The sequence below is a fragment of the Triticum aestivum genome, chromosome 4B, assembly GCF_018294505.1.
Source record: "Triticum aestivum cultivar Chinese Spring chromosome 4B, IWGSC CS RefSeq v2.1, whole genome shotgun sequence".
Classification (NCBI taxonomy): Eukaryota; Viridiplantae; Streptophyta; class Magnoliopsida; order Poales; family Poaceae; genus Triticum; species Triticum aestivum.
Window position 1 is genome coordinate 530,201,480 of NC_057804.1, and position 11,255 is coordinate 530,212,734.

The window sequence follows — 11,255 nt, forward strand, 5'->3', positions numbered from 1 at the left end:
TGCAAGCCCCAAAAATGTTACAGAGGACATCCAGAGACTAGAAAGAACTACGTGAGACTGCAGGATTATTGAAAAAACAACCAATGGTTTAGCCAATTAAAGTTATTCCTAGAAAGCAAAAACAATTCACAGGTTTGATTCATTAATTCATTCAGGTATACTTACTATCAGAAGATAGAGGTTTAACATCTTCCTTTCCTGAGAGTTTTCCTGTTCTTGTGAGCATTTCATCATCGACTGTAAGGACGGGTTTCTCCATCCTACCTTGTACGTCTCTCATCTGAATGAAAGTAAAGATTAGTCTAACTGATGTATCTGTGTAATGTGAAACTGCTTATCTTGTTTAAAGATAGTGCAAAGGAAAATATCACACATTTATAATTCAGAGCTTGATCAGCATTCAACGAAGTATCCAGGAAATATGACCACCCAGATTTCACTTACTTGAGCAGCTGCAGGGGAAAATGCATTCTGACTGTTTGTTTTATCCGTCTTAATATCCTCACCAGTCTCCAAATCCGAGATGCTAAATTTATCTTCAACTCCACCTTTGCTTCCATTTTTTCCACTGGACTGATCTTGAGCCTCAACTGCCGCTTTTCGCTTTGGTGAAACCTCAGGACTGAAGATTTTGATGAAATCTTTTAGCACTCTGCTACCACGACTTTTCTCTCCTGAAGGTGGACGTGAACTTTGAGTTCTGGGGCTCCCTGCTGATACATTGCTCTTTGCATTATTGATACTCTTCTTTGTTCCTGAAGAAAGAGAGAGAGAGCACCAGCTTCAATAAAGTTCCATCAAAACGACATGAAAACAGTTTATATTACTGTCCAAGAAAAGAGGCATGCCGTTTACTGGTAGAGAAGTTACATAAGCTGACAGACTACATACTTAATGACATGCGAGCAGCGTTCTAAATAAAAGGATACCTGCTTCTTTGGATTTATCACCCTGCAGGTACTCATCAAACACTGAAGATTCCTCCTTGGTTGTTGAGTTTATGCTGTGTTTTCTTTCAAACAAGCCATCCTTCCCAGATTTGTAATCTTCATAGTCAGTCTGACTTTTTGATGCAGGCGTGGCAGTTGACATGCTTTCTTCCTCATCAATTAGGTCGATGCCTTGCACAATTACTTGAGGGAAGCTTCTAACCCCAATAATATTTCCATCTTTTTCTTGCACACTAGCTGGCAACATCAACAAAGCTCCTTTCCCTGCCCACTTATAGAATGAAAAATGGAACTTGTCACTGCTGATGAAGCTTGCTGAGCTAATAGGAGTCCCTTCACATTCACTGTCCATAGAGTTAACATGTTGAGAGGTGTCCTTCTTATCTCCACTTGAACGGAACCGGGATAGGAAGGGATATCGATGCCACGAAAAGGGATTCTTCTTTGAATCTTGCTGGGATACCCCCTGGGCAAGAGAACTGTTTGTAGATGAATTCGGTGAAGCTGGAACACTGTAACCATAAGATGTGTCATCATCATTTCTGTTGGATATATGCCGGGATGGAGAAGTAGGCACTGAACTGTCCACACCTCTGGTGAACTTCATGGAGAAGCTGCAAGAAGCAGAAATAAGTAAAATAAAAATAAAGCATGATGTGTAATTCTGTGCATTCATGTGTGGAGTGAAATTTCACAAGGTGTAAGCAGATAGTGGTTATTTACAAGATAATGCAGGGGAAATGGACATCAACCATTAAACATAGCATTTTTGAACAAATCACTAAAATAGAGAATAACGGCTCTGAGCAAAAAGAAAAGAAAAACTGCACTATGCCATAAACCAAAGCAGATAGCCCAATCCACTCGCCCCGGCCGTGCTCCATAGCATGAAATGATCTTTGATCATTTGGATGACATGGGACAGCAGTGCAGCCACATCGTTGAAGGTCTTATTGTTTCTTTGCTTACGTCATGACGATCAGAATGACGAAACTGTTATACCATGCCTGCACACCTTATCAAACCACTCTCTGGCTGCATCCACCAATCCTTGAACACTGAGTGAAGGGAGGGGGGACCGATGAGTATAAACCAACCAGTCCATCAGAAACGACCATATAATTCCCTGATCGGTGCAGCCAACCAGGAGATGGTCAATATCTTCAGACTTCAGTGCCACTCCAAAACAGTGCAGCCAATTTGGAGCAGCCAGATAATAGGGTCATGCCCAATGCTCTGTCATTTCTTTGTTTAAATTCCACACTAGAAAAATTGATGGTATACACATGTCGCATTTCTTAGCGTGACAGTATCCGTAATCGGCAAGAACAATGGGCACCTATATTGTTCACATCACTTTACTAGTTCAGTATGGAAATCCCGCAGAACACTAACTGAACCAAATACCTGGACCGAGACAGCAGGCGGCTGGTGGACCCGCCGGGCGATGTGGGCGCGCCGAACACGTCGCGATCGCCGGAGGCGCCGCCTCGCCTGGGCGACGTCGGCTCGCCCCCCGGGAAGATATCCTTGTAGAACTCCTGGCCGAGCTGCCTCCGCTCGGAGCTGGTGCGGTCCCCGAAGACGGGCCTCTCCCCGGGCCCGCTCTCCCCGCCGCTCCGCCGCTCCCTGGACGCGAAGCCGGAGCTGGTGCGGTCCCCGAAGACGGGCCGCTCCTCGGCCCCGCTGCGCGCCCTGGACGCGGAGCCGGAGGGCGAGTCGAGCGAGGAGCGGCGCCCGCGGTCGCTCCCCGACGAGCGGCGGGGCGGGCCGCCGAAGACGTCGGCGAAGTCGACGTCGGACCTGCGCGGGGCGCCGGCCATGGCGACGGACGCGTGTGGGTGTGGCAGCGGGGAGCGGCCGAGCAGGTGGCGTGGGTTTGTGGCGGGGAGCGTGGCTGGGACTGGGAGTTTCGCATGGCTGCGGTTTTCGCTCGCTCGGACGTCGGACCCTCCACGTCGGCATCGGCGGCCCGGACTGGCTTGTCCGTTGCGACGGCCGCCTGTGATTTCACTCGCGTCGTTTTCGCGGCTGTCGGGCCGCGATCGGGCCACTTCTAGCGATGGGCTGCCCTTGCTTCTCAGCCCAGTTATCGAAGTTTCGGCCGAAGGCCCATATTAAGGTTTATTTCCGTTGCGACCGACTACCGAAGCCTAACCCCCGCTCCTCCTCTATATAGCCGCTTTCCTCCCAAGCGACAGCCAACACGGCCGCCATCGCCTCCGCCTCCGCCTCCGCTCATCGAAGGCCGCAGCCGTTCCTCTCTCCGCTTCCGCCTCCGCTCATCGAAGGCCGCAGCCGCTCCTCTCTCTGCTTACGCCCCGTTTCTCTGTAGATTTTTGTGGTACGTTCGTGTTGCTTCTGAGTTTTTGTTGTGGTACTAGATTAGAATCATCAGATAATCTCTGATTCTCTGGTTCCGAAATCTTTCTCGATGAAGAGAGTACAAGCAGACGGGCGGTCTGAACTGATGCCATGTTGATATGTCTGCATCATCCGTGCCTGCCCCTGTGGTTGGCATCCGAGAGAAAACACAAGGATTCCCATCTGTTAATTTTTTGTTTTGTACATGTTTGCGCTCGGCTCATATTCATCCTCTTAGATGCAGTTCAGTTTTTACTGGGCTCGGATCTAATGGGGGCAGAGCCGGCGCGGATAGTTAGATGGTTTACTTACCAACCCTTAGCAGCGTTTGCCATTGCTTTGGAGTCAAATAGCCTAACCCAGATTTTTAGTTTTCACATAGTTTTTGACTTCTTTTTATTCTTGGTGCTGGCAAGTGATGAACAGATATCCTACACTCTCAATGGTAAATACCACGTGTGGACTCATAATCTCTGCTTATTATCTGATGCCTTGCATTAACATGCTCTATTTGTCACCTTAGTTTTTTTTCCTTGCAAATTTACCAATCTTCGTGTGCAAACCAAGGGTGGCAAGTGTGTCACCTTAGTTTTTCTATTAATCAGTTTGAACCCACTTTACAAAACTGCCGTCTCTTTGTTTTAACTCTGTTGTGAATTTTGTTTGAATGATGGCAGTGATTTGAATCTTACCCGCGCTTCTGATTAATTCATGAAGTACAAGGGAAAACATGGTTTGACCATGGCTGTGATGATAAACACTTTCAGCAAACATGCCAGTTCTGCTTCTGACAATTCATGACTGAAAAACCTGTTAATACAATATCTGAGCCGTTGCACTTCAATTTTTTTTGCCTATTCTTGATAACTGAAAATTAATGATCGATTACCTTAGTCTGTTCCTTGCATTTTGAATCAGGATTAGTGTCATGTGATTTGTTGTGAAACATCTGAATTGCCGATGATGCTGTACCCAACATTTGGAGGTGCAGATGGCTCTAGGATCCTGTTTACAGGATGAACCTACCTCGAGGCGCTGTATCCACATGACATTAATGGGCAAGTCTGAGTTTCAGATGAATCTTTTGTTGCTGTTCTCAATTTGAGTTCTGCTATTTTTGAACTGAAAACAAGTTGAGTTTAACTATCCTCACAAATATCTCTGATTTGCGGAAGAGGCTGAAATCAGCTTTGTCTCTTGATTCTATGAGATGGGAGTTAAATAATGGCACGAGATTCACTCATACATTCCCTGCCTGAATCATCTTTGCAGCAGAACCGGCTGCAAGATATCTGAAGAAACAAACTCGGACGCTCTATGATCATTTGTGGTAAGCAAAGTCGGATCTCAACAATGATAAATGATCCACCTACGGTTAGCATATCTCCTAATGTGCTAATAAATGATCTCAACAATAATAAATGATCCACCTACGGTTAGCATATCTCCTAATGTGCTGAATACAAGAACCTCTATTGGGGTGACTTCAGGCATCGATTTTGTGTGCTTTGTCATCTGGTCTCAACTTGCGATCTGTTTGTGCTTCATCATCTGGTCATTGGGATGATCAGTCTCTTGAGTCTGATCGGTTCCCACTGGACTCGTTCCCTTGAAGCAAAAGCATCCTGTTGTATTCGCCCCTCTTGTGTGCCCTCTGAGTTTTTTTCCCAGGGCAACAGCGGCTCTTACATACATGCACATATGCCTGTTGACACTTTCTTGGTATTTTGATTTTGACAACCGTGAGGAGCCAATTTTACAGTTACAGACCTGTAATGACTCCTGTGGAAATGATCGCATGGTCAAAGAACATCTAAGGGACTGAGTTGTCTTTGTATTTTGGATCTTTGCTGTCAGCAGTTTAGATGTCGCTGCCTTATTTTTCATCTGCTTCTCTTCACCGTATTTGTGCATGTAAACTAATCCGAATGGTTCTTGGACAATGAGAAATGTTAAGCAGAAAGCAGAAGTTCCTCTCGCTATCCAGTGTGGAATTTCTTGTGATGTGATTGAACGTTGAGGAGTTTGATTGAACTTTTGTCTTCCAATTTGAACAACCTCAACACATATGAATTGGAACGACAAACAAAGCTTTTGACAAAAGCAGCCTATCCAGAGAATGGACTACGTGGTGGTGGTGGAGGAAGGTCCAGAGGAAAGAGGTATGGTGATAATGGTGGGTGGGGTGGTTTACTTACCAATCCTTTGCACCATTTGCCGTTGCTCTGGAGTCAAATGGTCTAACCAAAATTTCCTGTTTCAGATGTTTTCTCAAAAAAATTGAGCTGTACTGCTGGCCTCTTCTCTTATTTTTTTCCCTTGTTAAATTTTTTATCTTCCTGTGCAAATCAAGGGTGGCAAATGATGTGAAATATGATATGCTAAACACTGAATCTTTGATATATTTACAAAACTCCGCTTATTATCTGATGCCACTCATCAGTTTCAACTTTCAACCCAGTTTTTGAAGAGGTTAGCTGTGCAATTTTGGTTGCTGTTAGTATCGGTGTTTTCTTAATGCCATCATACCTGTGTTTCTGATTAATTCATGAAGCACAAGGGGAAAAATGGTTGAATTTCTTAGTATGAGCCATACGAATGTTAATTATTATTTTTGACTGACAAACCTGTTATATTGCACTTGATAAAAGCTGTGTACCAAAATAACTGGAACATTCTAATGGTGCAGTTGTTTTGGAAAGTTACTTTAACCTAATCAGAGAGATGGTTTACAAAAACAATTTTGATGTGTACTATCCCAATGCTGATATCTGGAAATTCATGATTAATATAGCTGTTAAACCTTTGTATATTGCATGTCTTCTTTTTGATCTTGAATTAGGAGCTTGTAATTTTTTCTGAAATGCCAGTGATGCTATGCCCAACATCTTGAGGCGCAGATGGCTCCAGGATCCTGTTTACAGGATGAACCTACCTGAAGTCCCTGTATCCACATGACATCCATGCGCAAGTCTGAGGTTGCTGATGATCCCATGATTTATTCTTTTTAAGAGAAAAACTAATCCTCTGTATCAAATGATGAGAGAATACTGCAACAATATGATCCATGATCTGATTCTTAGTATTCAAGTCTCTGATGATCACTTTGCCAATTTTTCTTGTTTTTTTCTCTTGTTTTTTTTCCAAAAGTTGATCCTAATGGGGTGTGATGAAGAGAAGTTGGTCCGTGTTTCTGATGTCCTGTGACTGATAACCATCTTTAATTTCCCTCTGATCCCTCGTGCAAGTGCATCTTTGTTCATCCATTTTTCTTGTAATTGTCTTTTTAGATGTTTTCTCGTATTTGCCTAGTTTTGTTGCATTGCATTGATGAATTATGAATTTTCGCATGTCAGACTTCAGAGATGCCTCTGGCTTCAATGAGAAGTCATTTCATATTACTGAGCAATGAAATACCATCTGTAATGTTTCAGGGCTGCCTCACCCTTGTCTCTGATGAACACTTTGCCAAATTTCTTTTTTTTCTCTCTCGTGTTCTCTTTCCAAAAGTGGATCTTTTGTGGGATGTGCTGAAAAGTTGGTCTGTGTTTCTGATAATACTAAGTCTTTGTATCAAATGATGAGAGAATACTGCAACAATATGATCCATGATCTGATTCTTAGTATTTAAGTCTCTGATGATCACTTTGCCAAATTTTCTTGTTTTTTTCTCTCTTGTTTTTTTTCTCCAAAAGTTGATCCTCATGGGGTGTGATGAAGAAAAGTTGGTCCGTGTTTCTGATGTCCTGTGACTGATAACCATCTTTAGTTTCCTTCTGATCCCTCGTGCAAGTGCATCTTTGTTCATCCATTTTTCTTGTAATTGTCTTTTTAGATGTTTTCTCGTATTTGCTAGTTTTGTGGCATTGCATTGATGAATTGTGAATTTTCGCATGTCAGACTTCAGAGATACCTCTGGCATCAATGAGAAGTCATTTCATATTACTGAGCAATGAAATACCATCTGTAATGTTTCAGGACTGCCTCACCCTTGTCTCCGATGATCACTTTGCCAAATTTCTTTTTTTTTTCTCTCGTGCTTTCTTTCCAAAAGTGGATCTTTTGTGGGATGTGCTGAAAAGTTGGTCTGTGTTTCTGATAATACTAAGTCTTTGTGTATCAAATGATGAGAGAATACTGCAACAATATGATCCATGATCTGATTCTTAGTATTTAAGTCTCTGATGATCACTTTGCCAAATTTTCTTATTTTCTCTCTTGTTTTTTGTTATGAAAAGTTGATCTTCATGGGGTGTGATGAAGAGAAGTTGTTCTGTGTTTCTGATGTCCAGTGACTGATAACCATCTTTAATTTCCTTCTGATTCCTCGTGCAAGTGCATCCTTGTTCATCCATTTTTCTTGTAATTGTCTTTAGATGTTTTTTGGTATTTGCCTAGTTGTGGCATTGTGTTGATGAATTATGAATTTTCGCATGTCAGACTTCAGAGATGCCATTTGTAATATTTCGGGGACTGCCTCACCCTTGCAACCGTGATTCTTAGTTCTCCCTCTGATCCTAAATATAAGTCTTTCAAGGGATTTCAAAATGGACTACATACGGATGTATAGAGACATATTTTAGAGTGTAGATTCAGTCATTTGCTCCGTATGTGGTCATATTGGAATCTCTAGAAAGACTTGTATTTAGGAACGGAGGGAGTATTTAAGTCTCTGATGATCACTTCGCCAAATTTCTTTTTTTCTCTCTCTTGTGTTTTGTTTCCAAAAGTAATCTTTGTGAGATATGATGAAGAAAAGTTGGTCGTGTTTCTGATGTCCAGTGACTGATAACCATCTTTAATTTCCTTCTGATCCCTCTGCAAGTGCATCTTTGTTCATCCATTTTTCTTGTAATTGTCTTTTTAGATGTTCTCTTGTATTTAGTTTTGTGGCATTGCTGTGATTAATCTGGCTTCAATGAGAAGTCATATCATATGACTCAGCAATGAAATACCATCTGTAATGTTTTGTTACTGCGTCCTTGCTACTGTGGATGCTTTTGCAATTTCTACTGATGGAAGGAAGTTCATATGCCCTGCAATAAAGTAGAGTTAGCATGATTGATGAAAATAACGAAAAATGTGTCTTTTGTCAGACAATAACACAGCCCATATACTTCTTGCATGTTAAACTGCAAAGGAAAGGAAATTGATGTAGATATGATAGTTTCACATATATGAAGCTACATGTAGCACTGCTCCTCAGAAAATTGATGGACGTGAGGTCCCTTTCCCAAATTATTGACTATGATTATACTGTGTGCAACTGTAATCTTTATTAGAGGATTCCAAGCCAGAAGTATGATCCACCTTGCGTTGTTTCATTCTTTTTAATATTCCTTTTTGGATTTTCATTTTTTGTAAGTTGAATAGATATGAGCATCCTTTCCCCAAATTCGACTACTGGGCGCACATGTAATACATCAGTGGGTTCCAAGCTATCTGTTGTATCTATGCATGTCGTCCATTTGAATTATAGGGTCACATTTACTCTGAATTTTGGTGTTTTGTCATCTGGTCTCAACTTGTGATTTGTTCGTGCTTCGTCATCTGGTCATTGGGATGATCAGTCTCTTGAGTCTGATCGGTTCCCAATGGACTCGTTCCCTTGAAGCAACATAACCCTGTTGTATCCTGAGTTCGCCCCTCTTGTGTGCCCTCCGAGTTCTCTCTCCCGGGGCACTGGCGGCTTTTACATACATGTACATGTCACACACAAAATCCCTGTTGATACTCTCTTGGTGTTTTGATTTTGACAACCGTGATGAGCCCATTTTACAGTTACAGACCTATAATGACTCCTGTGGAAATGATCGCATGGTCAAAGAACATCCAAGGGACTGAGTTGTCTTTGTATTTTGGATCTTTGCTGCCTTGCTTCTCTTAACAGTACTAGCAAAAAGTCCCGTGCGTTGCACCGGGTGTACAAAAAATAGATATATGCTTAGACAGTTGAAAAAAACTACCACTAAAACAACATCGCAATCAGTCAAACAACCATATCATAACAAATTTTTCAAATGATTTTTTGTTAAAAATGATTTTCAAACAATAATTACTTTTTCAATTTGTAAATCCCGCACCATTCTCAGAAAACAAACTAATAAGTAAACATGGATATGCTCTTACTTGATTTTCCACATGGCAAGTTGAAACAAATTTTGTTATCAAAATCGAAGCACAGTATCAAAAGTATTGGGATAAGATTTCCGATCAAGATTGATGAATGATTTTGGTTTAAATAGTTAACAAACAATGCAATTAGATCTCATTGTTGCATGCCTAAGGCTCAAACCCAAGAATAGCCATGCACCCATAGTGAATAATAACCATTCAAACCATCATATGCTTAAGACATCACTAATGTTATGTTTCTTAAGGTAGGCCCAAAAATATAAAATAGCATGCTAACAAAATAGGATCAGGAAAGAACAAAGCAATATTTTTCACTGACAAAGATATAAAAGTAGCTACATTATATATAGAAATTGGCTGATCAGACTTCTCTCACACAGGAGCAATCCGTAGTTCTCAAGCTCTCTACACAGGTACTGGATAGCATCTTGCTCAGCTTGAGATGAATAAGAACAGCATGTCAAAACTTCAAAGGCAAAGGAGTCAAAGAAAAAACATGCTAAGCTGTTCAAACAAGATATTTCTTGAACTGTTTCTCCATGTAAACTTACTAAGCCAATCGCTTCCATTGATTCTATCATACATATACCACGTACAATCATCTTCTCTCATGTTTCCCGCCACACTGTTTTAACCCCGCTGCACTTATAGCTGTTAATAGGGAACACAAAAAACATGTAGTGTTCTCCGGCATGAGAGGGGCTCTCACATCCAACAACAGAAGAGCGATCTCCATCGCAGTTCGACAAAAACCTGGATGCTATGCACCAGTTTTAATCTTGGCTCTTTCTTACAACCTATATAATCGCAAGATGAAGCAGATGCTGAAAACAAACATTCCAGAAGAAAATGCCATGGTTATGTGCATTATCAAAAACCCCAAAATTAAATGCATTTAGTAGGAATCCATACTGTCTCTCAAAGACATACCAAACTAACTATTAGATGAACACAAGAGCTATTCAATGGAACCATCCCTTAGCTCTGTGCAAAAATCTGATTATAATAGAGGAAATGGTTTATTTGGGGCTCCCTCTTGGCCCCGGTGATCAGGTGGCAGCTCTATCCATATTTCACGAGTTCGTCAGCGGGCTGACAGGTACTGCAGGAAATATATAGATTATTGCCCTCAATCATGTGTAATAAATTTGTACATTCTGTCTGTATTTGGTAGTTATTTCTAGCATAAAAATTAGGTAGTAGCAGCACCTCTAAGTGACAGAGTGACATACATAGCAGCATGCCAATCATGGCTCACAAGATTCACAGATATGCATACGAAGAAGAAAAAAGAAAAGCATGTGTATACGAAACCTGCATTAGTGCATCGTTCTGAACACACACAAAGTAGGAGAACGCCCAGGCAGAGTCAGAATTCTGTCAGGAAAGAGGCAGGCACAAAATCAAGAAGGCGTGCGTGCATACCGGCACCTCCAATAAGGAATCCGTGAAGCCGCCACTCCATCCGCTCTCGCAACCAGCTCGGGTCAACGCGGCCGCGCAACTGCCGCTTCATCCCCTCTCGCAACCTCCTTCTCTCGGCTGGACCACCCTCCTTGGCTCCTTGCATTGTTGGACTGCGACCCCGAGCTCGCTGCTACCCGATGGCCTCCTCGGCCTTGAAGCAGCAGTGATCATGGACTTGGGGGAAGGAGGGAAGGCCGCCGGGGAGCTGGAGTCTCGAGGGAGATGGAGGCACACCCGTGGTGGTCGTCGCCGAGAGGGGCTGCCAGGGTGCGGCGGCGGCGCTCGAGGGAGTCGGGGTCGGGGCGGGGGGAAGCCGCCAACGGCCGTGGCGTTAGTGGC

The 11,255-nt window shown here is 42.6% G+C and overlaps 1 protein-coding gene, 2 long non-coding RNA genes, 9 other non-coding genes and 5 pseudogenes across 12 annotated transcripts in view; 15 read left to right on the plus strand and 2 right to left on the minus strand.

Moving 5' to 3' along the window:
* Nucleotides 1-2,855, minus strand: part of LOC123093112 (J domain-containing protein required for chloroplast accumulation response 1) — a 6,158-nt gene extending 3,303 nt beyond the window's left edge. The window contains exons 1-4 of the mRNA XM_044515021.1: nt 2,358-2,855; nt 930-1,564; nt 445-755; nt 166-280 (exon numbers count right to left, since the gene is read on the minus strand). Of these exons, the coding sequence (XP_044370956.1) occupies nt 166-280; nt 445-755; nt 930-1,564; nt 2,358-2,773 (1,477 nt within the window). The 5' untranslated portion in view covers nt 2,774-2,855. The remainder of the gene's footprint in view (nt 1-165; nt 281-444; nt 756-929; nt 1,565-2,357) is intronic.
* A 307-nt stretch (nt 2,856-3,162) lies between these two features.
* LOC123093114 (uncharacterized) lies at nt 3,163-8,385 on the plus strand. Its single transcript, XR_006445056.1, has 2 exons — nt 3,163-3,294; nt 4,233-8,385. It is a non-coding gene; the product is annotated as an uncharacterized lncRNA (long non-coding RNA).
* Nucleotides 3,722-3,809, plus strand: LOC123095310 (small nucleolar RNA R16). The gene has a single exon (XR_006446192.1). It is a non-coding gene; the product is annotated as a small nucleolar RNA R16 (small nucleolar RNA).
* On the plus strand, nt 4,054-4,150 carry LOC123095266 (small nucleolar RNA Z223). Its single transcript, XR_006446163.1, has one exon. It is a non-coding gene; the product is annotated as a small nucleolar RNA Z223 (small nucleolar RNA).
* On the plus strand, nt 4,271-4,385 carry LOC123095294 (small nucleolar RNA Z278). Its single transcript, XR_006446181.1, has one exon. It is a non-coding gene; the product is annotated as a small nucleolar RNA Z278 (small nucleolar RNA).
* Nucleotides 5,050-5,145, plus strand: LOC123095243 (uncharacterized; annotated as a pseudogene).
* LOC123095308 (small nucleolar RNA R16) lies at nt 5,668-5,751 on the plus strand. Its single transcript, XR_006446190.1, has one exon. It is a non-coding gene; the product is annotated as a small nucleolar RNA R16 (small nucleolar RNA).
* On the plus strand, nt 5,819-5,907 carry LOC123095421 (small nucleolar RNA U36a). The gene has a single exon (XR_006446259.1). It is a non-coding gene; the product is annotated as a small nucleolar RNA U36a (small nucleolar RNA).
* LOC123095295 (small nucleolar RNA Z278) lies at nt 6,180-6,294 on the plus strand. Its single transcript, XR_006446182.1, has one exon. It is a non-coding gene; the product is annotated as a small nucleolar RNA Z278 (small nucleolar RNA).
* On the plus strand, nt 6,344-6,417 carry LOC123095288 (uncharacterized; annotated as a pseudogene).
* On the plus strand, nt 6,634-6,726 carry LOC123095305 (small nucleolar RNA R64/Z200 family). The gene has a single exon (XR_006446188.1). It is a non-coding gene; the product is annotated as a small nucleolar RNA R64/Z200 family (small nucleolar RNA).
* Nucleotides 6,885-6,958, plus strand: LOC123095286 (uncharacterized; annotated as a pseudogene).
* On the plus strand, nt 7,178-7,270 carry LOC123095304 (small nucleolar RNA R64/Z200 family). Its single transcript, XR_006446187.1, has one exon. It is a non-coding gene; the product is annotated as a small nucleolar RNA R64/Z200 family (small nucleolar RNA).
* LOC123095287 (uncharacterized) lies at nt 7,431-7,504 on the plus strand (annotated as a pseudogene).
* A 142-nt stretch (nt 8,386-8,527) lies between the features above and the next one.
* On the plus strand, nt 8,528-8,624 carry LOC123095282 (small nucleolar RNA Z103). The gene has a single exon (XR_006446177.1). It is a non-coding gene; the product is annotated as a small nucleolar RNA Z103 (small nucleolar RNA).
* A 444-nt stretch (nt 8,625-9,068) lies between these two features.
* Nucleotides 9,069-9,164, plus strand: LOC123095241 (uncharacterized; annotated as a pseudogene).
* A 576-nt stretch (nt 9,165-9,740) lies between these two features.
* LOC123093113 (uncharacterized) lies at nt 9,741-11,247 on the minus strand. The gene is made up of 2 exons (XR_006445055.1): nt 10,875-11,247; nt 9,741-10,551 (listed from the first exon to the last, which is right to left on the minus strand). It is a non-coding gene; the product is annotated as an uncharacterized lncRNA (long non-coding RNA).
* Between the last annotated feature and the right edge of the window lie 8 nt (nt 11,248-11,255).